The following is a 26556-nucleotide window of genomic DNA, read 5'->3' on the forward strand; positions in this document are numbered from 1 at the left end:
ATCTTGAACTGTGGCTTCATAACTCATGGCTGCCAGTTGTACAGGATGTAAGAACCGTCATCTGATGGTGACTCTGCTTTTTGGTGCTTTAACATGCTGTTTTCTGGCAATGCAGGATTGACATTTTTGGAGTTAGTTTTGTAATCAGTGACTGAATTGTTTAAGTGCCCTTTCTAACCTTCCTAATTCCTTATTCTGGTGTATCCAGTATGTTGGACTGTAACTAGTTTTTTTCTCTTTTTTTTCAGTACTGCCTCATTATTTCCAACATTTGGATCACACCGGCAAGCGAATGGACTGCTATGACCGACCAGAACTGTCTCTTGGTTCCTATGAATTTTTAGCTACTGTAGACTATTGCAAGGTATTATTACATTGATCCATTTTATATATCTATTAGGTAAATGATAAGTTTTAAAACTTCTGATTATAATTCACGCAGCCACAATATATTCTGCATATCCTGTGCAAATTTTTCTCATTTACATTACCTATGATTACAGGATAGAACTTCCATATTAATGATTTCAATGATTCATAGTTTTGTTTGATAGAGCTTGATAAATATATTTCTGCTTGCAAAATCTGTCACCCTGCACATTTGCAAATTAAACAGTACAGTAGCCTGGGGAGAATTCAGACTTGTCTTAATATCCCATAGCTTACTCTGAATGTTTAGTCAAGTATCCTAGTACTGATTTGCTTGTTGTCAGATATACAAATGCAGTTGCTTGGTAACTGTTTTTATAATGTGTGCATCTGTGCAGTGCTTTGTCAATGAAAGCATAGCAACATGTCTACAACTGACTTAAAGCAACATTAACAGAAATATGTATGAATAGGAGAAGCCGTCAACTGGGAGCATTCATGTGTGATTTGATTACAAGTTCCATTCCAACAGCACAAAATTGGGTGCAAGTATGTTTCTGGAACCACTGCTGTATGATAGTAATTTATTAAAGTTTATCAGTGATTTTCACCTTAAGTGTGCCAAATTTGGACAGGTTTTTGGCAGCTTTGAGAGGATGTGCTACAGAGTGATAATGTATTTACACATTTTTTCCAACTTTTCCCAAGATAATACTCATTTCCAGTTAATCCTATCCACAAATGCTCGCTCAGCTAGAAGGCCAAATCCCATGAATTAATGAAAGGAAGACAGGGAGCACCTCCTTCCTGTTGTACACTTCAACCTGATTGTAACATTGGGAACACTGTGCAATTGAATCAACTGCTTTGCAGGATTTTCCTATCCCAGCTTCTCCCCTCCTTGCTTCCCTTGCTGAAGAAAATGATACTTGGATGGTACTTGTGTATGAAACTCTCCAATGTGCTGCTTTAATAGTCGCTCAGTATGTGACTGGTTAGTGCATGTTATAGAATTCAGTAGTAGCCAAACTTAATACTGTAGGCAATGGAGTTGATATGCTTCATCGTAAATTTCATAAAGGGCTTCTTTTTCAGAACAACAAAATCCCTAATCCACCTGCTTTCATCTTTATGATTGATGTGTCTTACAATGCATTGAAGAGTGGGCTTGTTCAACTGCTATGTGAGGAACTTAAAACTCTGTTGGATTACCTTCCAAGGTGAGAGCGCATTTATTATTGACGTGAATGATCATAAAGCACTGTGTCAGTAATTTCTCAGTAATGGTGCTCTTGTCATGCATCACCCTAATTGAAATAAGTTGTCATCCACTCACACGTTTGAAATGATTCAGTTTTGTAAGGAAAACTTGTCCCTTTTTCTATAGTTCCATCTAACTGAAGTTCCTCGTTCAGGTACCATTCCAGTAAATTTCTTCTGCAGAAGTTGTGACATCCCTCCAAAAGTGTAGTACAGGTATTTCAGGTATATCACAATGGTTGCATTCACGTGCAGTCTCGAGCTGTAGAAAATCACCATACCTGTATAGTAGAAAGTTTGCATTATCTAAACAGTGACCACTATTCGTCAATTGCATTATAGCCAATTTGCATTGACAAAACTCATGTTATATCATGAATACCTATGCTATGAATATAGAATGGTACTCTAGCTGAGACCTAAGTAGCAATGTATAAAGATTTAGCATCACCTTTTCTATTCTGACTATCAACCTTCCAACCTGTGACCTCTACACTCTCGAAGGGCAAGGGTAGCAGATACGTGGGAACTCCATTAGCAGCAAGTTTCCCTTCAAAAAAGTTTCCATCCTGAAATATATCACTGTTCCTTCCATGTCTCGAGATCTCCCTCCCCTAACAACACTGTAAACCACCTTATCTTGTTTTGGAGCCCTTTTATGTTGTACAGTAAGTTTATATTTCTTTTCATTGTTCCTTCTAAAACACATACATCACACCTTGCATTAAATTTTATCTGTGCTCTTGGCATCCCTTCCTATCTTCCCCCTTCATTTCCAACTATGTGGTGTCATCTGAACGTTGAGATTATTCCCTGTATACCCTCAATCATGATATATTTGAAAGAGCAGTTGTCCTCACTCAACACCCACGACCAGCACTGTACGACACTATCTAGTTTTAAAAGTAATTACTCATCACAGCTCTTTGTTTTCTGACCATTATTCAAATTGTTGTGGTTCTGTTTGCCGAGCTGGGAATTTGCCTTGCAAACGTTTCGTCCCCTGTCTAGGTGACTTCCTCAGTGCTTGGGAGCCTCCTGTGAAGCGTTTCTGTGCTGTGAAGCACTTCACAGGAGGCTCCCAAGCACTGAGGATGTCACCTAGACAGGGGGCGAAACATTTGCAAGAAAAATTCCCAGCTCGGCGAACAGAACCACAACAACGAGCACCCGAGCTACAAATCTTCTCCCAAACTTTGAATTATTCAAATTCCTATTGGGACTCTACTTATGTCCCAATTGAATTGAATTTTCACTACTTGTAGCAGATTAGTTGAATGTCTGTAACCATAATGGTTTAAGAAATAAAGATCATTCCTGTGCACCCAGTGAGAAATTTCTTCACTGGAAAATCTGCTGCCACTGTTTGTTGCCCTAATCATTTGCTTATGGTAGGTGTGATGTAGTGTTCCAGCCTGCAGTAGTCTATCTGAGGTACTTCATTCATGTCCTAATGTGCTGTGAAAGAATTATGGCCTATTTTTAAACTTGTTTCATCTTCTCTAGGGAGGGCAATGCAGAAGAATCAGCGATAAGGGTTGGATTTGTAACTTACAACAAAGTTCTGCATTTTTACAATGTGAAAAGCTCATTAGCCCAGCCACAAATGATGGTGGTGTCTGATATTGCTGACATGTTTGTACCATTGCTTGATGGATTCCTGGTTAACATAAATGAATCGCGGGCTGTGATAAACAGGTGAGGACTCTAAGCCACTGCTGATCCTACAGCATTGTATGTATCTCACCAGCTTTCACAAAACTTCAAACATGCAGTATTGTGGAGTGTACTGTTCATACTTGGAATTCTATCTGTTGTTTAGTGATGACCACATTTTATCCTATGTGTCTAACCCCCAAACCCATTCTTCCTGGATCAACATTAACAGTTGGAAATGTGAACAAATATTTGTTTTATAATAATCTGAATAATCTTGTGGAATGTCTCTCTGTGGAACTGTCTTTGAGGCTTGAAGATTCGGTTGGATTTGGATCTGTGCAAGATTTTAGACTTCAGTTGAGCAGATTCCACAGCATTTCTTTTCAGGTGCATTTGACACATTAGCAGATTTATTGAAAACAGTTTAGCAGTTTGCTGTGGTGATATTTGAATCTGAGAACTCAACTTCTGCAACACTTTCCAGCTCCATAACCTATTCCTGCTGACTGAAATGGATCTTGAGAGATGGAAGCGATTGAAAGTACATATGTAGAGTTCTCCATATCTGCCATTTGATCTGACTATGATGTTTGACAAATTGTAGCACAGCACAATCAGTTGAATGTATGCCATGAGGTTCACAAAACTGAATTAATCTTGCTGTTGTTAAGCAAATGATTCAGCAATGATAACAAATTGATTTGTGTCTACTCCTCTTCCAGTTTGTTAGAACAGATTCCTGAGATGTTTGCTGATACACGAGAGACTGAGACTGTGTTTGGACCAGTCATTCAGGCTGGTTTGGAAGCTCTTAAGGTAAAACTTGCATTCACATCCAGAATTATTTTTGAATATTCATTTTGACTTGAGTTCGTTCTGGTAAAAAAAGTTTTTTTTTGGTCTCTTGTACCTGATCTGCAACTTTTTAATATTCTCTCCTGGGACTTGGGCATCGCTGACTTGCAAGTATTCATTGCCTGTCCCTAATTGCTCTTTAAAAGGTGGTGGTGAGCTGTGCCTTGAACCGCTGCAGTCCACATGCTGTCAGTAGAATGGATATGATTGAGTAACGCGGCCTCTGTCAGTCCCATCTGGAGATTCCACTGTTATTGTTACTGGGATGGAATCCCTGCAAGTAACTTGTATTTAATTGAGGAAGTCACCCTGCTTTTATTTGGAAAAGTTGCTGTGCTTCGGTCCTGAGTTCTGTTTTGCTATAGAACATGGATACCAGTATTTGCTATGATATCACTTGACTGTTGGGTTTCTTCCCTCATTCTGTGTTTTATATTTGCAGGCAGCAGAGTGTGCTGGTAAATTGTTCATATTTCACTCAACCTTGCCTTTGGCTGAAGCACCTGGAAAATTGAAGAATAGGGATGACAAGAAGCTTATTAACACAGACAAGGAAAAAGTAGGATTGTCATTATGCCTTTTTTTTTTGTAACTTGAAATTTGTTATTTAGAAGACTGATGTTGTGTTTGATAAAAGTTGAACAATGCATTTTGATTGATATTTGTTTCTGGGATGTGATGACGCCAACAATGTTCCATTTCTGATTCTGCCTGACCTGGATGCATTGAGTTAACTTGGTACTGGCATGTGCAGGCCAAGTAGGGCTGGCTGGTTCCAAACCCTTGAGGGCATTAGTGAATTGGCCGGGTTTATAAATGAGTGATATGAGTGATATGAAAATATGAGTGATTGCGTAATTATTTTATCTAATGCTAGCCCACAAATAATTAAGGAATTTAATTTCCCAATTTGACATGATGGGGTTCAAGTTCTCGGCTGAGGGATTGGAGGCTGAGTGCCTCCATGATTGCAATATTGGCTGGACTAACTGACTGACTAAATAGCAGTTTGGTTCTGCACAGTTTTGATCCTGTGTCGGTGGTTAATTATGGCAGAAAGTCAGTAAGTAGTGAGGATGGATATGCAAAAATTGATGAGGACAGAGTGGCTAGGAAGTAGGAATTTAGACCCCAGAAAGAACGGGAGGGAGTGAATATGGATGAAAGACACAAAAGATAGGAGGACTTTGGTGGGCCAGTGATGGAGGAGAAACACTTACTGGAAAAACGTTTGTGGGACTTGCATTTAAAAGAAACCTGAAGCTACACAATATTATCAGAATAATCACGTAGAATGCTTAGGTGGTTGAGTTATATTAACTCAAACCATGGAATGTGAAATTGGGTTAAAAGGCAAACCAGTAATAAGTTCACACACAATGTAACAACCTGATCAAATGTGTCTTAATTATCATGTGTTTCTATTTACTAAACGTATTTACTAATCTTGCAGGTTCTGTTTCAACCTCAGACTAGTTTCTACAATAACCTGGCCAAGGAATGTGTGGCACAAGGCTGCTGTGTGGATCTCTTCCTCTTTCCCAATCAGTATGTGGATGTGGCTACTTTAGGGTTGGTAACTTACCAAACTGGAGGTTCTATTTACAAGTACACATTTTTCCAGGTAATGTTTATAATTTGTACAATTACTATAGGAATTTCATAACTGTCCTTAACGGTTAACTTGCCTCCACCGGCACAAATATCAAACTTGTCAACAATTCTTTTGAAGCTATATTATCTAAGAATTGACCATCCATCCTTCCTTTTTTAAGAAGAGCTGTTTAAGAGGTGTGCGAGTCATTGGCAAGACCAACATCTGTTGCCCATCCTGTTGGCATTGAGCTATGTTCTTAAACTGCAGTGATACATGCGATGTTGGTACACCCCCATGCTGTTGGGGAGAATTAGAACAAGTCATGTTTCACACAGCACCCATTTTTGGTGAGCTGGGTTAAAGGATGGTGATTCTTCAGCTGTTACTTGGAATGAATTGATTTTTAAATTGCTCTTTCACCTGAATTAAATGTAAAAATCAATGTTTTTTATTTGTCTGTTTGGAAACCCTGGTTGTGGAATTCTAAATTCTTTAATCTTTGAGTGCAGGTCACGCCTCTGCTATTTCTAGGATAGGATTAAGCAGCAGTAGCGAGCTTTTGCTTCAAATAAACTGAAGTGATCCTGCGAACTGTCCTCAGATTGTTTTTGTGGTGTAATGAATGAGAGCTAATGAATAAATTGTTAGAAAAGGGGAACTGGCTGCTGTTTTGCTGTGACTGTGCTTGATACAAATAGAGCAAATTATCTGCACTGCAGTGTGGAGAAGAGAAACTGTACCTATGGTCTTGATCAACAAGCTGGAGGATGAAACCTTGAATAAATTTTTAAAAAAGCAATGGAGTGGGTATCTGTCCAGCCACCCATGTCACCTAAATGACACAATCATCTTGAAGAGGTCTAAATTTGGGCTACCTGATCTGCCGTTGGTACAAAAGGTAGAGAATGGTGAACCCCAAGTACTCGACCTGAAGTTTCAATAGTTTGTCTAATTCTGTTTTGAAACAGGAGGTACCTATTTTGACCTACTGTCAGCTTGTGTTCACATATTACATGGGTATTTGAATAGCCTCTGTACTATACATTTTTCTGATTCTGTTTATGTAGAACCAAAGTATTTCGAACTAGCTATTCAATAGAAGAGATGTTTTATGACCTTGTCTCTTAATTTAGCTTTTAATCAAATGTACTGAATCCTTGAGGCAAATAGGAAGATGTCAAGATTTTTTGAGCTCAGTTTGCCAAAAGCTGTGATTTAATATTTAAAATTTTCTCGTGTTTAAACGTCGATCTGATCTAATAAAGAATCAATTTGGGTAGATTGATTCACATCATTTCTGACAATTAGGTTTGCCAACTCTGCCTGAATTCCTGGGCATGTCATTGTGTAACTTCCAGACCTCACTCTGCATTCGCAAACCGTTGATCACTCGACATATCAGTCCTCATTGCATCCTGCGTTTCCCAGGGTGGTGGGGGAAATAGGATCCATTGGATTGCTCTGTGGAGGGCGGACATGGACTAAATGAACCAAATGGCCTCTACTTGTATGATAAAGGGCTATGAGTGGAAACCTGGGAAAATCTTGGGGATTTTTCCAACATTTTTTAAACCCATTGACATAAACTATAGAATTTGTCTTTAATTTTAAGTTAAGTAGCTGGCCTATGAGGCTGTGATCAAAGTGCATCAAAGAACTGCCAAATATAATCAGAAGTTCAAAAATTCTGTTACAAGGCTGTCTGTAGTGGATCATATTTATAGACTGCAATTAGCAACAATTTTCAAGTGCGATTTGTTTGCTGTCAGGCACAAGTAGATGGGGACCGCTTCCTAAATGATCTGCACAGAGATGTTCGAAAAGTGATTGGATTTGACGCAGTGATGCGCGTGCGCACCAGCACAGGTATACCAGTTCATCAGTTGTTGAATTTGACAATCTAAATCTTAAAATATTATATGTACAGTTTAGAAGTGTATACAGACCTTTGTACCTCTATAGTTGTTTCTTAGATGACATACTTCCACAGTCACTTAGAGTCATAGTGATGTACAGCATGGAAACAGACCCTTTGGTCCAACCCATCCATGCCGACCAGGTATCCCAACCCAATCTAGTCCCACCTGCCAGCACCCAGCCCATATCCCTCCAAACCCTCCCTATTCATATACCCATCCAAATGCCTCTTAAATGTTGCAGTTGTGCCAGCCTCCTCCACATCCTCTGGCAGCTCATTCCATACACGTACTACCCTCTGCGTGAAAAAGTAGCCCCTTAGGTCTCTTTTATATCTTTCCCCCTCACCCTAAACCTATGCCCACTAGTTCTTGAGTCCCTGACCCTTGGGAAAAGACTTTGTCTACTTATCCTACTGCCCCTCATAATTTTGTAAACCTCTATAAGGTCACCCCTCAGCCTCCGACACTCCAGGGAAAACAGCCCCAGCCTGTTCAGCCTCTCCCTGTAGCTCAGATCCTCCAACCCTGGCAACATCCTTGTAAATCTTTTCTGAACCCTTTCAAGTTTCACAACATCTTTCCGATAGGAAGGAGACCAGAATTGCACGCAATATTCCAACAGTGGCCTAACCAATGTCCTGTACAGACACAACATGATCTCCCAACTCCTGTACTCAATACTCTGACCAAGAAAGGAAAGCATACCAAACGCTGCCTTCACTATCCTGTCTACCTGCGACTCCACTTTCAAGAAGCTCTGAAAATGCACTCCAAAGTCTCTTTGTTCAGCAACACTCCCTCGGACCTTACCATGAAGTGTATAAGTCCTGCTAAAATTTGCTTTCCCAAAACGCAGCACCTCACATTTATCTAAATTAAACTCCATCTGCCAATTCTCAGCCCATTGGCCCATCTGGTCAAGGTCCTGTTGTAATCTGTGGTAACCCTCTTCGCTGTCCACTACACCTCCAATTTTGGTGTCATCTGCAAACTTACTGACTATACCTCTTATGCTCGCATCCAAATCTTGTATGTAAATGACAAAAAGTAGAGGACCCAGCACCGATCCTTGTGGCACTCCACTGGTCACAGGCCTCCAGTCTGAAAAGCAACCCTCCACCACCACCCTCTGTCTTCTACCTTTGAGCCAGTTCTGTATCCAAATGGTTAGTTCTCCCTGTATTCCATGAGATCTAACCTTGCTAATCAGTCTCCCATGGGGAACCTTGTCGAACGCCTTACTGAAGTCCATATAGATGACATCTACCGCTCTGTCCTCATCAATCCTCTTTGTTACTACTTCAAAAAACTCAGTCAAGTTTGTGAGACATGATTTCCCACGCACAACGCCACGTTGGCGATCCCTAATCCATCCTTGCCTTTCCAAATACATGCATATCCTCTCCCTCAGGATTCCCTCCAACAACTTGCCCATCACCGTGGTTAGGCTCACCAGTCTATAGTTCCCTGGCTTGTCTTTACCACCCTTCTGAAATGTGGCACTACATTAGCCAATCTTCTGTCTTCTGGCACCTCACCTGTGACTATTGATACAAATATCTCAGCAAGAGGCCCTGCAATCACTTCTCTAACTTCTCACTTGGTTTTGCCAAGCGCACACATATACAAAGCTCAATCACAGCACTGTTGTGAGCTGGTTCATTGAATCCCAACAGCTTATTAATGAGTCACTATGTGGAGATTTCATTATCTGAAGATTATTAAAAATAAATCTGCAACTAGCAAGGAGTGCTAAACTGCAATGTTCTGATCATGCAAATCTTCTGTTACTCTAGATCGCTTTCAGATTGAAGCTACATCATTTATATCAAATGTTTATTAAATATTAGCACTTTAATACTGTATCAATGAGACAAATAAATAATTTGGACATATTTGCTTTTAACAGTTGTTTACAAACAAGGACTTATTGATAAATACTTACTACTTATTCCAGTTTTTGGTCATACTTATGTTAATGGGTAACATTACTCATACCAGGACAGTAAAAATGGGCATTCGGGTTTCATCGAGTTAATTGCCATTGACATCATGAGTGATATCAATATGTCTATTTGAAAATGTTTTTTAAAATGGACATTTTCCTGTAGATAAACTTAGAAACCAATTTTGTTATCGGCGATCACACAATCTTAGTGAAGACACTTCATCATAAATGTGAATCATCTCTGGGGAATTTCAAAAAAGGTCATGCTCCGGTTACAAGTGGGTTCTGTTCCTGAGTACGTTTGGAGATCAATTTATATGCAGTTGGAACACAATACATAAAACATAAAATAGCTGTTCTTAAGTACAAATTAATGTCCACATGTTGGATCTTTAACATTAATATTAATGTGCCTGTGTTTAGGATGTCACTTATACGTACAGGCCTTCGTTAGTTGGACATTCATAAATTGGGGGCCACCTATAATGGCAATCATCGAACCATTGGCGATTGTTGTAATACACATCTGGTCTGCTCATCTCTCTTTATGAAGGAAATCTGCTGTCCTGACCTAGTCTGGCCTCTTGGGTGACATCAGACAGTAATGTAGTTGACTCTTAACTGCCCTCTGAAATGATCTCGGACATTGTTTAGTTGAAGCAAAATTAGAGGTTGACAACGCCATTATAAGAATACATAAAAACAAATGGCATTTTTCTCTAATTAACTTATGTCAAAAATTTGTTTTTATTCCAGGGATTAGAGCGACTGATTTCTTTGGCTCTTTCTACATGAGTAATACAACTGATGTTGAGCTGGCTGCATTAGACTGTGATAAAGCTATCACTGTGGAGTTCAAACATGACGACAAGTTAAGTGAAGATGTTGGAGCTCAGATTCAAGTGAGGAAGTGCTATTAAATTTTCGATCAACAGAACCACCTTTTATTAATTGTGTAGTTTTCTAATGGCAGTTAATATTCAAGAAGAATAAGGACAATCTTGTGTTCAGTATTTTGCCACTGTGTGTTACTGGTCATGCCACTTGTCATTCCCTCACTGGGGCAAGCATACAATTTTCTGGACCAGTCAATTTTCCCTTTCTGTCAATGGCATTGTGAGGTCTAAACTGCCCTCTGATTACATGGCTGACATTGGGTGCTTACTATTTGGCTGTGAAGCATCTTCCATTACGCATTGCTAGAGTGCTTCAGTGCTCTAGACTATGTTGGCTGTTTTATTTTGACCATGTACTGGCATAATTATTAAGCACAAATATATATTGATGTTACAATTTCTGGTCCCAAATTTGCAAATGCATCACAGGACAAAATATTGTATGATAAGTTATGCATATAGATGAGGCAAGTTGTTCTGATTTTTCCATCTAAAGAGACACCACCGAGCCTCATACCACATCAACTACTTTGTCTGGAAATCTATTCCAGTATATTGCCATTTGTTAGCTTAATCTGTGCTCTTTGTCTTACTGCAGTTTTTGTCTTACTACAAGTTTTTCTCCACTATTATCTGCATTGTTATCTCTGTTCTTTAATCATCACCTTCAAAGACTGAAAGTCAACATTTCCGAAATCTTCCTGTTAGCCAAATTTTCAGACTTGTGGCTTTTTTTTTACAAGCTTCCTGAAGACCTGATTATCTCCCTGTTTTTGTAACCTGACCTGAACGCAGTGCACAAACTACGCTCTGACCGGGAACCGGACAGATTGTGCATCAAACCCTTGGACTTATTGTTGTTGGTTTGTTTATTTGCTTTGTTGAGTGCATGGACGTATGTTTGGATCTGCTGAAAATCCAAACCACTCAATTCCTTCATCGTTAAATTTTCTCTTTCTGATAGTTTTTGAGCAAATAGATTCAAAAAACCAGAACAAGTCAACTAACTTGGTTTTTGAATTTCAGATATATTAGATCACTGAAACATTTTGACGTGATAATTGATATGGTCAAAATTTGTTAATCTCCTCAGTTGTTGAGCATGGAAGGAGGCTATTCGGCCCATTGTATCTGTGCTGATGGTTTGAAAAGGGCTATGTGATTAGTCCCACTCTGCTATTCTCTTCCTGCTATGGGTATTTATCTAATATGAAAACAAAAATTACTGGAAAAGCTCAGCAGGTCTGGCAGCATCTTCGGAAAGAAAACTGAGGTGAGGTTTTGGATCCAGTGACCATTCTTTTGAACTTGTTATGTTGACTGTTTTCTCTCCAAGATGATGTCAGACCTGAGTTTTCCCAGTAATTTCTGATTTTCTCTGATTTTCAATATCCAAAGTTCTATAGTTTTTTTGATTTTTTTAATTTAATGGTCTTTTGAAAAATGCATTAATTAGTTTGACATCCATTGAGACAGTGAATGTCAGTTGTATTCGGTGCTTTTTTTGTGATGGCATTTGTGCGAATGTTGAAACCTTTTTGTTCAGGGAACATGTTTTAGTACAGTTCTCTAACACACTTTTCAATTGGACTCCCTTTGAGATGCTGAAGCAAGTTTCAACTTCTATTTTCGTGCTGCACCAATGCATTTGATAAATGAGCTATTCTCTCTCTCTTTCATTCCCCACCCCCCTCCACAGTGTGCTCTGCTGTATACCAGTTGCAGTGGACAGAGGAGGTTACGTATACACAACTTATCTCTTAATTGTTGTACTCAGCTTGCTGATCTTTACCGAAACTGTGAGACTGACACACTTATCAACTACTTTGTGAAACTAGGTAAGCTGCTTCCAGAATTTCACCAAGTTTTTATTGCAGAAATTGTTCTACTGTAGAGGCCATTGAATCTGGCTCAGTGTCATTGCAGCAAGTATTGGGAAGAAAAAAATATTGTATAAGTTAGCTCATCACAATGACCTGGTTTTCACGATATAAACATGAGGCTCAATGGGTGGAGGACAGGAAGGTCAGTCAGTCAGGATTCCTCTGTTTGGTCAGGATCAAGGATAGAACAGTTGGGCAGTGTGGATATATAGATCTTGCCAGAAGATGTGATTGGGAATGACGCTGACTTCTGCAGTTTTATGAACTTGCCAAAACACGCTCAAATCACAACTTAACAACGGTGACATAGAATTTAGCCTCCAACTGACAGTTTCAGGATGGGAGATAGATGGTGCAAAGCAATACTGCAGTTTACTGTAGAAACTAATCATCAAAATCCAGGGCTCAGGATCCAGTATCTGGTTTCAACTAGTTGTCAGTCACTTGGCCTATAATCACAAACAAAATGACACTACTTCCTGAATTGAGGTCAATTTAGATTGTTATCAAGCACCTCAAAGCAGGTCTTATTCTCTGACTATGCTGAACATTTCTGAAATACTATGTAATTTGAGGTGGGGAAAAATAATATCACTTTTTCATCCTGATCTCCAGCCATTACTATTTAGCAGGTTTTAGATTACTACCTTTAATTCAAGCTCATATTTCATTGAACAAAGCCAGTGTCAGATGCAGTCATTGTCTGAAGATGCCTGAGTTGCACACACATTGTCAGTGATGGGTCTTTTGATACTTCAATGAAAGCTTCACAATTCATCCTCATATCAAAGCCAGCAGTGTCATAATTCATCTGTATATATTAATGTTCCACTGGATGGAACTTTGCATTAATTTAAACAAAAAAAATTATGTTAAAAACTGGAGATGACAATATTTGAGTTACCTTTTGTTTAAGGTAATTCATAAGATGATTTTGGTAATTGTAAACTTTTTCATTGCAAAAAGGCATTATTTTTATCCTATATAATGCACTGATACTCTCTTTTTTTTTAAAGAAAGAGTAAATTTACAGAAAAGGCATTTTTGGTGTTGGTTTGATTTATTGTCGTCACATGTACCTAAATACAATGAAAACATATTTGCTTTGCGAGCTACGCAAGCAGGTCATAGCATACAAGGGTACTTAGAGCAAGGCATATAAGGTTACAGCTACACAGGAGGCACACAGATGAGATCAGCATTAGATCTGAAATCAGAGTTCCTGTAGATTAGTTTTTAATAACTCATGGGGTGTGGACATTGCTGACTGGCCAGTATTTCTTATTGCCCATCCCTAGTTGCCCTTGAGAAGGTGGTGGTGGTGGTTGTGAGCTGCTGCCTTGAACTGCTTAAGTCCCCATGCTGTCGATTAATAGCTCTGATTTACAGTTGTTTGGAGTGGTGGATAACCCAAAGGTGTACTGCTCCATCAAAACCATCTTTGTTCCATCTCTTTAAATTTACTAGTTATGAAAACAGTATTCAAAGACAAGGCAAGTTTACTCATAACAGCTTCCAGAAGATTGATATTTTACTGCTGAAGACTCTGGAGAGTTGTAACACCAATGCAACCATGTTAAAAAATATATTGCCCTTGTACCATAGGGGGTGTTCTTTAGGTTTAAGACTTGGGTGTAAGTGTTGTGATTTGACAATAGAATTAATGTGAGGTTTGTAAGCCATTTAGTACACTGCCATCTTATATTACTGTTGATTTAACACTGTAAAGCTATTTTCTCATCTCTTTGCAGCATATCGTGGCGTACTGAGCAATCCCACAAAGACTGTGCGCGATAACCTAATTAACCAGTCTGCTCAGATTCTCGCATGTTACCGTAAGAATTGTGCAAGTCCATCATCAGCTGGACAGGTAGGCAAGTAGCATCATTTGCAAGTTACTGTGATAGGTTTGGTTTAGCAAATCTCATCTGAGCTTGAGCACAAATTGGCTACTCTTGGTAAGGAACGAAAACCGATTGAGTAGTGCTTGAGAATCTGATCTCTCTGTGCTTGTGATCTCTGATCATAAATAGAACCAATTGCTAACTCATCACCAGGCTTTCTCTGTATTATTGCTGGAATATTGTCAGGACCCATAGCTGATGTAGTATCTTGTAGCTTTAGCTATTTCTTGACGTTACATGGAGAGAGTGGAATAGTCTGTGGACTAATGCTGGGGCGCATTGAGTCCTCAGTTAAGTCCTCAATTACGAATTTAAAATTTGTGAAAATATTGAATTTAAATCTTATCTAGGTCCCCTAGATACTTGGACAAAGAGCAGGTTTGTGTACAGGTCTCAGTTGACTGAACCAGTTGGTGGCAGATACTGTAGAATACAAAGTGGAAGCTATTACGATGGCAGTGAACCAAAAGAACAAGTGTTCAATTGCAGTAAGAGAAGGCAAGGGGGCTATTGCATTACATAATTTACGTAAAGTGAAAATCACCCATGTGCCATATGCATTAAGCTTCCTCAAACCCATTGGGCATCCATTTGGCTGCTCAGCTGCTATCTGTGTCAGAATCAAGCCTTTATAAGGCTATTTCTCATTTACTGCTCTCTGTACTGGGAATACTGGATACTAACATGAGTTATAAGAAGTGAAACAAGCAGATGAGGCTGCAGGATTCCATTCTCACATTTTAGATTCGGTGTGTCAAAAAGATGTCTTCCATTTTAAATGAGATCATATTCTAGCTTCAGTTAACTTAAGTTTTTTTTTGCTGAGGAACTTGTATCTGTTAAGTTAGTGATATTTGCTGCAGATTCTTTGAAGAAACAACTAAAAATAAATATCTTGGTTAGTTATTTAGCCTTAGCTCAGTGATAGCGCACTCACCTCAGATTCAGAAGATTACGGTTCAAGTCATCACTCCAGGGACTTGAGCACATCATCTAGACTGAAGCCTTATTAGCATATTGATGGTTGCATTGTCTAAACGGCTGTCTTTTGAATTAGATTTTAAACCGTCTGCCCTAAGTAACTAAAACCAATCCCAGGGCAATGTGAGGGGAGTTCTCCCCACTATTCTGATAAATATCTACTCTTAAATCAGAAACAGATGCTGTATTTGGTTTTCATGGGACCTTGCTACGTGCAAATTTGTTTCCTCTGTTATAACTATAATTGCACTTGTTTACCATGATTTAAGATAATGAAAATCACTAAATATGGCAAGTTCTTATTTGTTTGGCTGCTCATGCCACTTAGGTTTTGATGAGTTAATTTTGCTAAAACAGAAGTAATGCCATCAAGGAAAGTGCAATGAGGCAGCTTTCAATCTCCAAAATCAAAGTTTATTGTCTGTGTTTATAAGTTGAGAATCAAAAAATGATTGCAGCATTACGGTGGCACAGTGGTTAGCACTGCTGCCTCACAGCGCCAGAGACCCGGGTTCAATTCCCGCCTCAGGCGACTCTCTGTGTGGAGTTTGCATATTCTCCCCGTGTCTGCGTGGGTTTCCTCCGGGTGCTCCGGTTTCCTCCCACAGTCCAAAGATGTGCAGGTCAGGTGAATTGGCCATGCTAAATTGCCCGTAGTGTTAGGTAAGGGGTAGATGTAGGGGTATGGGTGGGTTGCGCTTCGGCGGGGCGGTGTGGACTTGTTGGGCCGAAGGGCCTGTTTCCACACTGAAAGTAATCTAATCTAATTACCATTGAAATTTTTATTAATTCAGTTACTATCCGTGTTTGAAAGTTAACTTGAGAGGGCTATTGATGTAAGATGTGTCGTTGACTATTATTAAATGTTTGTTTGTGCTCCTTGTAAAATAACAAGTTTGCATATGATTTAGTAATTGAGACTAAATGTAATATGAAGAGTGACTACCCTTCATATTTCACATATCTATTCTTGGGAGCGGGATTGCAGTCAGAGAAAGACTGGAATAGATTTCGTTAGGTTGAAATGTGAATTACACTGACACCTAGGAGCAGTGGTTGCTAATTTATTCTCCAGCTATTAGGTAGCAATATTCATTGCTATAATACTTAGCAGTATTATCGGGGCACGACTTGTCCAAAGCATCTTGTTATGGGTGAGAAATATATTGCAATTTAACCTTTCGGGTTTCCTGAATAGGATGCCATACTGCAGTTATATAGACCATCAGTGAAAACGCAATTCGAATACTATGCTGTTTTAGTCTCCTTTTAGGGAGGGACATAAATATATTGGGGACAGTTCAGGGAAGGTTTACTAATTGATAACTGGAATGAGTAAGTTGTCTTATAGGTTAGACAAACTGGGCTAGTTTATACAAATTTAGAGCGAGAGGGGATTTGATTATATATAATGATCCTGAATGGTCTTGACCAAAGTGGATGCAATGTTTCTTCTTGAGAGTCAGTCCAGAACTAAAGGAGCGCTGCTCTCAAATTGAGGGGTTTCCCTTTTCAGGCTGGGATCAGGGGAAATTCTTTAAGATTGTGAGACCTTGGAACACACCATACAGACTTTTTAAGGCAGAGGGTAGACGGGAATGTGGAATTCAAAATACATGCATCAGCCATGATCTTTTACAATAGCCGAACAAATTGGATGGGCTGAATGGTCTACTTCAGCTTCAAATTTGTGTGTGAGCTTTCTCTTTGTAAAGATTTTGTGGATTTTGTTGCAGCATTGATTGGCAGAGAATCTCATATTCTAGCCATTCCCTGTGTGTAGTTACATTGCCCTATCTGGGATCTTGCTGTGCAGATTGTTTGCTATGTTTCCTTTTATGACTTCAGTGACTACATTTCAAGTGTTGTATCAGCAAAACACAGCGTGCTGAGGTGAAAAATGCTGCATAATTGCAAATCTGTCCTTCAGAGAAATAAGGGAGCTTGTATGCAGTGTCTCAGGATGACTCAAAAGCTGCATTTTCAGTTATGATGCTTCAAATGCAGTTGCTGCTTTGTGAATTCCTTGAGTAAACTAATTGTCCCCTAACTTGTCCCTCAGATTTTGTAGCTATGAATAATTACTAGCTAGTACAGGATCTAAACATTATGTTCCTTCCATCCTAATCCTGCTCTGTGCAAGGCAAAGAATTTCGGATTGTCACCTATACACATTTTAAGTGGGGGTAGCACAATGGCTCAGCGTTTAGCACTGCTGCCTCGCAACGCCAGGGGACCCGGGTTTGATTCCAGCCTCGGGCGACTATCTGTGTGGAGTTTGACAATTCTCCCCGTGTCTGCGTGGGTTTCCTCTGGGTGCTCCAGTTTCCTCCCACAATCCAAAGATGTGCAGGTCAGGTGAATTGGCCATGTTAAATGGCCCATGTGTAGGTTTGGTGCATTAGTCATGGGTAAAATGTAGAACAATAGAGTAGGGAAGGTGTCTGGGTAGGTTGATCCTCGGAGGGTCGGTATGGACTTGTTTGGCCGAAGGGCTTGTTTCCACACAGAAGGGATTCAATATTTTAAAGGTCTTGTGGCTATGGTAAACGTCCATATACTCATGAACACCTTAGTAACCAATGGAAGTAATTTCATCATTCACTCAGATATTCCTTCTCAACTGTTGAAACTTTGGTCATATGACTGCTTGGCTGTCCAAAATGCCCCCCAAAATTCTTGACACTCGTGACACACTTGCTGTCTTACTGTCGTATTTCCAGTGCCACCTTCCCCACCCCTACTCTGGTGAACTTATACTGAGCTTTGCCATTGTTGTTTTTTTCACTTGCTGCACCTTTCACCTAGTTGATCCTGCCTGAGTGCATGAAGCTACTCCCTGTGTACCTGAACTGTGTATTGAAGAGTGATGTCCTACAGCCTGGAACTGAGATCTCCACTGATGATCGCGCCTATATCCGTCAACTTGTCACATCTATGGATGTAGCAGAAACCAATGTGTTCTTCTATCCTAGGCTTTTACCTGTGGTGAGTAAGCAATTAATGAGCTGTTCTTGCATTACAGCATTGTCTTCATTGCATGTAAAGCACTTTGAGACATCTGATGGTTGTGAGGAGTGTGGCATAAATGTCTATTGTCAGTCTAAACACTACAGTAAAGGAAGTTAAAATTTTGAAGGTCATCTCTCAGCATGTGATGTTAAAATTTGATGACCTCGATGTGTAGAAAATACTCCAGGAATATTTTTGTTAAATTTCATGTTACTCATTTCGAGCAGGCAGCTTCAGTTGCTGTACCCATAAGAAAAGTGTGAGAATGGCCAGCAAAGTTGGGCTACCCTGCGTAAATTGTGACATGTTGAGGGAAGTGTGTCTGCTCCAGGTTTGAATGTCATATTCGGTTTCAGTTCAGAATTGGAGGTATTGCAGTGGTAACCTGGTCTAAATTGGCCTTCTTTGATCCTGAGTGTTCTCAAATTCAGAATCTGCAGGTCAACATATTTGGGTGCTTTCTGATGAATAGCAAACTACCCCAAATTACTTTGTCTTTGACAGATGCTGAGCATGCAGTTGCATCCTTTTCTGTTTTCCATTCTATTTTGCTGGGAGCAAGTGACTTGGATAAGAATAGAACAATTAAGATTCAAGAATGTGAGCATTTTTCACAAAGAAACTTAGGACACTTAACAGTGTCAATCTAGAGTGTTGCATTTGGGGAGTGCTGCACTGATGGAGATGTTAAACTGAGGTTATTTGCCCCCAATTGGAGGTAAAAAGGTTGCAAGGCATTCTTCAGAGAGCAGCAAAGTAGAAGTTGGGTCTCCCATTATTATGTCCAATCTTTATTCTCCATTAACTCTGCTTTAAAAACAATTGCTGGGTTTGTGTGTGCAAGTTGGCTGCCATGTTTCACGTATTCATGAGTGACTGCACTTCAGAAGGACTTCATGGAAGTCAGTTACAGCCAAATGCTCTGAGTTCCTGAAAAGTGTTTTAAAAAAATGCAAGTTCTTTTTTCTTGTGTATAGGCAACAGGAACTAAATGAGCATCCACCTCAGTCTATTCAATGATAAAATCATTGTGGCAAATGATAGAAATGTTTGGTTCATAAAATTAACACTCATAATCTTTTCTTAAAAAAAATCTTTGTGACTGTAATGTTGCCTCTTTGTCCTCTCAGCACAAAATGGATGTGGATAGTGATGACTTCCCAGTGGCCATTCGTTGCTCAGAGGAGCGATTATCAAAGGGTGGTATCTACCTGTTGGAGAATGGATTGAACCTTTTCATTTGGGTTGGAATGAATACACAGCACGACCTCATCCAGAGTATCTTTAACGTGCAGTCATTTGGACAGATTGATTCTGCAATGGTGAGTTTCAGCTGAAAGTAAATCATACCCATCTTACTCTTGTAGGTGTGCTTTTGCTTAATACTGTGTTGAATGGTCTTGGTTTGAGTTATGGGAATCTGAAGCATTGATACAAGCGCAAATTTCCTGAGTTGAGAAATTTAACTGCTATGAATTATGGACTGGTTTTGTAAGAAATTTGACTCATATATGAACTATGGACTGGCTTTGACTGTGGAACATTTTCTATGGTGACGAAGCCTATCCAGGGTGTCAAGGCTTTTGCAATATATTGTGAACTTTACACTTCTAACTTGGAGTTTGTTATTGGCAGATACACAAGTAAAAAAATGACCTTTCTCAGGTTTGGAAGGAAGCAAACTGGTTATTTCTTTATTACTGCGGATGTTTACAATAATACAGCTGTATTTTGGATGTCATTTGCACAAGCAGAGCATTGATTTGAAGTAGCTCCGCTTTTGTTCAGAGTTAACTGATCTTAGTTTATGATAACGTAAGGGCATGAACTAACTTTGGAACTAAATTCAGAGCCAAGTCCAGATTTACAATATGCCTTTAGCAACGATGTGCATTCAAACTGATGTTACATTCATTGCAGCTGTATTGTCAACAGTTTGAATTTAGGTTGTGAATAATGTTAAATATGTGAATGCTGAAGAATAAAACTTATTTATTCATTCATTTTAATAGATGTACAAACTAATTGAAAAGAAATCCTGTTACAAATAAATATGATGTTATGAATTTCTTAATTGAGTTCAGTAAAAATAGAAGTGCTCTTTGAGTAGATGTAGGTTGTTTTGATTTTTGGCTTTGTTTGTTTGTTTGTCAGACTGCTCTACCAATGCTGGATAATCCTTGCTCAAAAAAATTACGATCCATGGTTGATATGATACGTGCTCAGAGACCCAGGTTTATGAAGGTAAATGAAATCCAGCATTTTATAATTAATAATACCTTATTAATCCATTGCTTACTGTAGTGATGTATTCTTTTCCATTTGTCCCCAGTCATTATGGTTTGAATAACTGGATAAACAATGAGGGATTGAATCTAAAGGGCAAGGTGACACGAAATGTGTCATGTTTTGTACTACTCAGCTTCCAGGTGCAAGAACTACCTTGCAGCCTGCCATTTACAACTTGCTGTAGGAATATCAGTCTTCCAGTTCAGAGCATAGTCACCTCTTCCTTTCTCTTGCAAAGCAACACATGGGCTGCTTCCTGCTGTCCCTAGTGTTAGCTGGGGGTAAGCAGATGTAACATGATGACGAGCAGCTCTGTCTGTCTCTGCCAGGTACAGTTCACATCAGAAGCTGACATCAGCTGCCTCAAGGTGACCCTGTCCTTGCTCAATTGTACAGCATATCTTGCTGGTTTTCATTAGATTTTATGATGTGTATTGATGAAGTGCTTTGAGACATTATAACAGCATGACAAAACACTTCAAATATAAGTATAATCACTATTGGAGACAGCACAGGATGTGCAAAGTTTTTTAAATTTATGCATAGGATGTGAGCATTGCTAGCTTAGGCCAGAATTTATTGCCCATCCCTAGTTGTCCTTGTCCTTCCAGGTGGTAGCATTTGTGGGTTTGGAAGGTGTTGACTAAGGACCCTTGGTGAATTTCTGAAATCTTGTAGCTGGTATACACAGTTACTACTAAGCATTGGTGGTGGATGGAGAGTGGATGTTTGTGGATGTGATATCTATCAAACTGCTGTTTTGTCCTGGATAGTGCCAAGGTTCTTGAGTGTTCTTGGAACTGCACTCATCCAGGCAAGTGGCGAGTACTCTATCACACTTCTAATTTGTGCCTTGTCGATGGTGGACAGGCTTCACTGAATCAGGTGGTTGGTTACTCATTGCTGAATTCCCAAAGATACATTAACGAATGTGAAATGTCAGGGAGAGAACCATTCTGAAAATGCTTTCAGTACTCAAAGACTGCTGGCTGACCTTCTAGTGATCCCAATTAATCAGGTGGATTGACTGTGATCCATTTCACAAGGTGCTTTGCAAACTCATTGTCATTTAGAGTCTCTCTCTATCTGAGAGTTGGAGCTATTGTATAACATTGTCAAGGGCAGTGTATTAATAGAACCCTTAAGAGTGATTAAAGTTGTTATTTCCTTCAAAAACCGTAAGAACAAGTCAGATTTGAAAGTTAACACTTTCGGGTTATGATGAGAGAGTGCCGCATTAGCTGATGTATTAGTCCATGTCTGTCCTTTTAGACTCAAGTAAAAAATCCTAAGATACTTTTGAAAGAAAAACAATGAGCTATTCCAGATTCCCGATCTACATTTACTCCTCAACCATCCTCTCACTGTCTCTTTTTCTCTCTGTCTTTCTCTTTCTCTGTCTGTGTGTGTGTGTCTCACTCTCACACACACACATGTGCATGCGCACGCACAGACACATTTTTTCTCTTGCGCACGTGCGCACTTGTTTGTTATTGCTTGGAGAGCTTGCAGTGCAGAATTTTGTAGTTGTATTTTCCCCACATTGTGATGACTGATTTTCAAGATGGGGCCATTAATGCGAAGGTGCTTTATGAAATGGTCAGTTTGTGCTGGTACACAATTGAAATTCAGGTTCTTTCCCTCTGATTTGTCAACTTCTTCTTGCAGCTCATGATTGTGAAGCAAGATGACAAAATGGAGCTGCTCTTCAAACACTTTCTCATGGAGGATAAGAGTGTGAATGGTGGAGCCTCATACGTGGACTTTCTCTGCCACATGCACAAAGAGATTCGACAGCTACTCAGCTAAACTTTGGGGGTGTATGGGGTTTGGGTGGGGCCGAGCTGTTTACACGACAAGAGATGCTTCCCAATGGTCCCAACAATCTTGGATGTAAACAAGGGTCCTGTCTGTCAGGAGCTGCCACAGAGGCAACATGGGCATGTGGCTAACTTGTTAATACTGATGTAATGTAAGGAATTAATAGTACAGTATAATGTATATGATTTAGAATCTTCTATGAGAGCTATCTTTTCAACACTGGTATTGCTGTGTTTCTTGTGTATGAGGAGATGAAAAGAAATGCACTGAGTGTGGTTGGATGTATGAAAGAGCAAGCTCCTGATACACAAGCTTTCAACTCAATAAATTGAACAAAATCCAATTTGTGGCTTTGCTAACATGGTTCGACTTTCTGGAAATTATTTTTATACACACCTGAAATAATCATTTCATGTTGTACAACAGCCTTTTTTCGTTCTGTCTGTTAATTAGGTCCTTAAATGTCAATAGGTTTGTGAATGAAAAATAAGCTATCTTATTCACTCAAACTTCTGTGAATGCTTAACATTTCTAATGATTAAATTCTCTGCTGGACTCCTTTGCAGACTCTAGGTGAAAGCATTTGATTGTCAGCAAGGGCTTTGGTGGGGGGGTGGGAGAGGGTTTTTAAAACATTTGCAAAATGTCAGTATTTTTTTGCGTTTTGGATTTTATTACCTGATCAGCGAAGGGAGTAAGTCATCTCAAGTTGCTCAATTCAAAGTCACTGATCTCCACCTCAGGCCTGCATCATAAATTCAAATCCTGAGAATTATCCAACCAATGCATGAAATCCCAGAATGAATGGCATAATTTAATCCTTGTGTCATTAGCCTCACGTTCTGGTTATAAACTTTGGAGATTGAGAGACTTTGGGATTTGATGGCCTCTTTCGAGAAAAGGAGTACCTAAATGCTATTGTACCGAATACAAGTGGAGATGAGCAGTGGTGATATGGAGTCTTTATGCACAATTCCCTCACCATCTCCTTCCTCTCTCGGATAAACTTTGTCTCTGCCAATTCCTGTTTACTGGATTGGGTTTCCGTGCTGATTATTTTGCAGCCTGCTGTAAAAGGAAAACAATGTGCTGTTGTAAACGGGACATTAATTTTTGATGCAATAAATACATTTCTTTCCAAATGTCTCCTCAGAGCTGCCCTCCAGTTTCTATTTCAGTCTTACAGTGCATCTGAGGTGGAGAGATTCATGTTTAGCAGCCCTGGTGCCAACATTCTCGGGTGGATTACATGTTTATGGAGAGGTCCAATCTGTAACTCTGGTTGGAATTTGCTGTTATCACAGTAAATCAGAGTCCTGCAAACCAGGATACTGCAGGACAGTGTAGATCCATTTCCAAACTTACAAATCCTTGGTGGTCCATTTACTTTGAAATGAACATTGCTGTGTTGCTGATGAATCCAGTTTGAGCTGGACCCTTAGTTTCTGAGATTTAAGCAATGGCAATGCTCTTTAATATTTTATTTCAACGTCCTGAAAATTTCTTAGCGAGTTTTGAGAAATTTTGTAGCTCAGGTTGAGATTCTGGATGTGGGTTTGTTCGTTTTCTGACGTTTCAGACTGGGTAACACCAGAGAGCCTCCGAATGAAGCACTGGTGGTGTAGCCCATTTTCTGTTTCTATGTTTGAGTTTCCTCTGGTTAGTGATGTCATTTCCTGTGGTGACATAATTCCTATGGTGATGTCATTTCTTGTTCTTTTTCTCAGGGGGGTGGTAAATGGAATCCAAGTCAATGTGTGTTGTTAGAGTTCCAGTTGGAATGCCATGCTTCTAGGAATTCTCATGCGTTTCTCTGTTCGGCTTGTCCTAGGATGGATGTGTTGTCCCAGTCGAATTGGTGTCCTTCCTCATCTGTATGTAAGGATACTAGAGTCATAGAGATGTACAACATGGAAACAGACCCTTGGGTCCAACCTGTCCATGTTGACCAGATATCCCAACCCAATCTAGTCCCGTTTGTCAGCACCCGGCCCATATCCCACCAAACCCTTCCAATTCATATACCCATCCAAATGCCTCTTAAATGTTGCAATTGTACCAGCCTCCACCATTTCCTCTGGCAGCTTATTCCATACCCGCACCACACTCTGTGTGGAAAAAGTTGCCCTCAGGTCTCTTTTATATCTTTCCCCTCTCACCCTAAATCTATGCCCCCTCATTCTGGACTTCCCGACCCCAGGGAAAAGACTTTGCCTATTTATCCTATTCATGCCCCTCGTAATTTTGTAAACCTCTATAAAGTCACCCCTCAGCCTCCGACACTCCAGGGAAAACAGCCCCAGCCTGTTCAGTCTCTCCCTGTAGCTCAGATCCTCCAACCCTGGCAACATCCTTGTAAATCTTTTCTGAACCCTTTCAAGTTTCACAACATCTTTCCGATAGGAAGGAGACCAGAATTGCATGCAATATTCCAACAGTGGCCTAACCAATGTCCTGTACAGACGCAACATGACCTCCCAACTTCTGTACTCAATACTCTGACCAATAAAGGAAAGCATACCAAACGCCACCTTCACTATCCTGTCTACCTGCGACTCCACTTTCAAGGACCTATGAACCTGCACTCCAAGGTCTATTTGTTCAGCAACACTCCCTCGGACCTTACCATTAAGTGTATAAGTCCTGCTAAGATTTGCTTTCCCAAAACGCAGCATCTCGCATTTATCTGAATTAAACTCCATCTGCACCATCTCAGCCCATTGGCCCATCTGGTCCAGATCCTGTTGTAATCTGAGGTAATCCTCTTCGCTGTCCACTACATCTCCAATTTTGGTGTCATCTGCAAACTTACTAACTGTACCTCTTTTGCTTGCACCCAAATCATTTATGTAAATGACAAAAAGTAGAGGACCCAGCGCTGATCCTTGTAGCATTCCACTGGTCACAGGCCTCCAGTCTGAAAAACAACCCTCCACCACCACCCTCTGTCTTCTACCTTTGAGCCAGTTCTGTATCCAAATGGCTAATTCTCCCTGTATTCCATGAGATCTAACCTTGCTAATCAGTCTCCTCTGGGGAACCTTGTCGAACGCCTTACTGAAGTCCATATAGATCACATCTACCGCTCTGCCCTCATCAATCCTCTTTGTTACTTCATAAAACTCAATCAAGTTTGTGAGACATGATTTCCCACGTACAAAGCCATGTTGACTATCCCTAATCAGTCCTTGCGTTTCCAAATACATGTACATGTACATCCTGTCCCTCAGGATTCCCTCCAACAACTTGCCCACCACCGAGGTCAGGCTCACTGGTCTATAGTTCCCTGGCTTGTCCTTACCACCCTTCTTAAACAGTGGCACCATGTTTGCCAACCTCCAGTCTTCTGGCACCTCACCTGTGACTATCGATGATACAAATATCTCAGCGAGGGGCCCAGCAATCACTTCTCCAGCTTCCCACAGAGTTCTTGGGTACACCTGATCAGGTCCTGGAGATTTATCCACCTTTACCCATTTCAAGGCATCCAGCACTTCCTCCTCTGTAATCTGGACATTTTGCAAGATGTCACCATCTATTTCCCTACAGTCTATATCTTCCATATCCTTTTCCACAGTAAATACTGATGCAAAATACTCATTTTGTATTCCCCCATTTTCTGTGACTCCACACAAAGGCCGCCTTGCTGATCTTTGAGGGGGCCCTATTCTCTCCCTAGTTACCCTTTTATCCTTCATGTGTTTGTAAAAATCCTTTGGATTCTCCTTAATTCTATTTGCCAAAGCTATCTAATGTCCCCTTTTTGAGAGTAGGTCGTATTATTTTGTGGCTGGTTGATGTTCATGTATTCTGGTTGCTAGTTTTCTGCTTGTTTGTCCAATGTCGTGTTTGTTACAGTCCTTGCAAGATATTTTGTGAATGATGTTAGTTTTACTTGTTCTCTGTAATAGGGTCTTCCATGTTTATTAGCTGCTGTTTTGTGTGTTTGTGGGCCTCCATGATGCCAGAGGGTCTGGTAGTCATTTCCAAGATGTCTTTGATGTAGGGGAGAGTGGCTAGGGTTTCTGGATGTGTTTTGTCTGCTTGTTTGGGTTTGTTGCTGAGAAATTGGTGGACTGTATCATCCAGAATTTCTTCCCTATTTTAAAATATGATAAACATTGCTGCCTTGGTCAGCCAGTGTGAATAGTCAGAGTTTAGAC

At 40.0% G+C, this 26556-nt stretch overlaps 1 protein-coding gene across 2 annotated transcripts in view; it reads left to right on the forward strand.

Annotated features, from left to right (window-relative positions):
* LOC140484764 (protein transport protein Sec24C-like) overlaps positions 1–23539 on the forward strand; it is a 75147-nt gene extending 51608 nt beyond the window's left edge. For both annotated transcript variants that reach the window (XM_072583581.1, XM_072583582.1), the window contains 14 exons: positions 249–364; positions 1465–1589; positions 3136–3327; positions 4011–4104; positions 4586–4702; positions 5597–5767; positions 7510–7606; positions 10364–10509; positions 12203–12341; positions 14138–14256; positions 18080–18259; positions 19414–19605; positions 20438–20527; positions 22241–23539. In XM_072583581.1, the coding sequence (XP_072439682.1) occupies positions 249–364; positions 1465–1589; positions 3136–3327; positions 4011–4104; positions 4586–4702; positions 5597–5767; positions 7510–7606; positions 10364–10509; positions 12203–12341; positions 14138–14256; positions 18080–18259; positions 19414–19605; positions 20438–20527; positions 22241–22381 (1919 nt within the window). In that variant the 3' untranslated portion in view covers positions 22382–23539. The remainder of the gene's footprint in view (positions 1–248; positions 365–1464; positions 1590–3135; positions 3328–4010; positions 4105–4585; positions 4703–5596; positions 5768–7509; positions 7607–10363; positions 10510–12202; positions 12342–14137; positions 14257–18079; positions 18260–19413; positions 19606–20437; positions 20528–22240) is intronic.
* The last annotated feature ends 3017 nt before the right edge of the window (positions 23540–26556 follow it).

Source organism: Chiloscyllium punctatum, chromosome 13, assembly GCF_047496795.1.
Source record: "Chiloscyllium punctatum isolate Juve2018m chromosome 13, sChiPun1.3, whole genome shotgun sequence".
Taxonomy (NCBI): domain Eukaryota; kingdom Metazoa; phylum Chordata; class Chondrichthyes; order Orectolobiformes; family Hemiscylliidae; genus Chiloscyllium; species Chiloscyllium punctatum.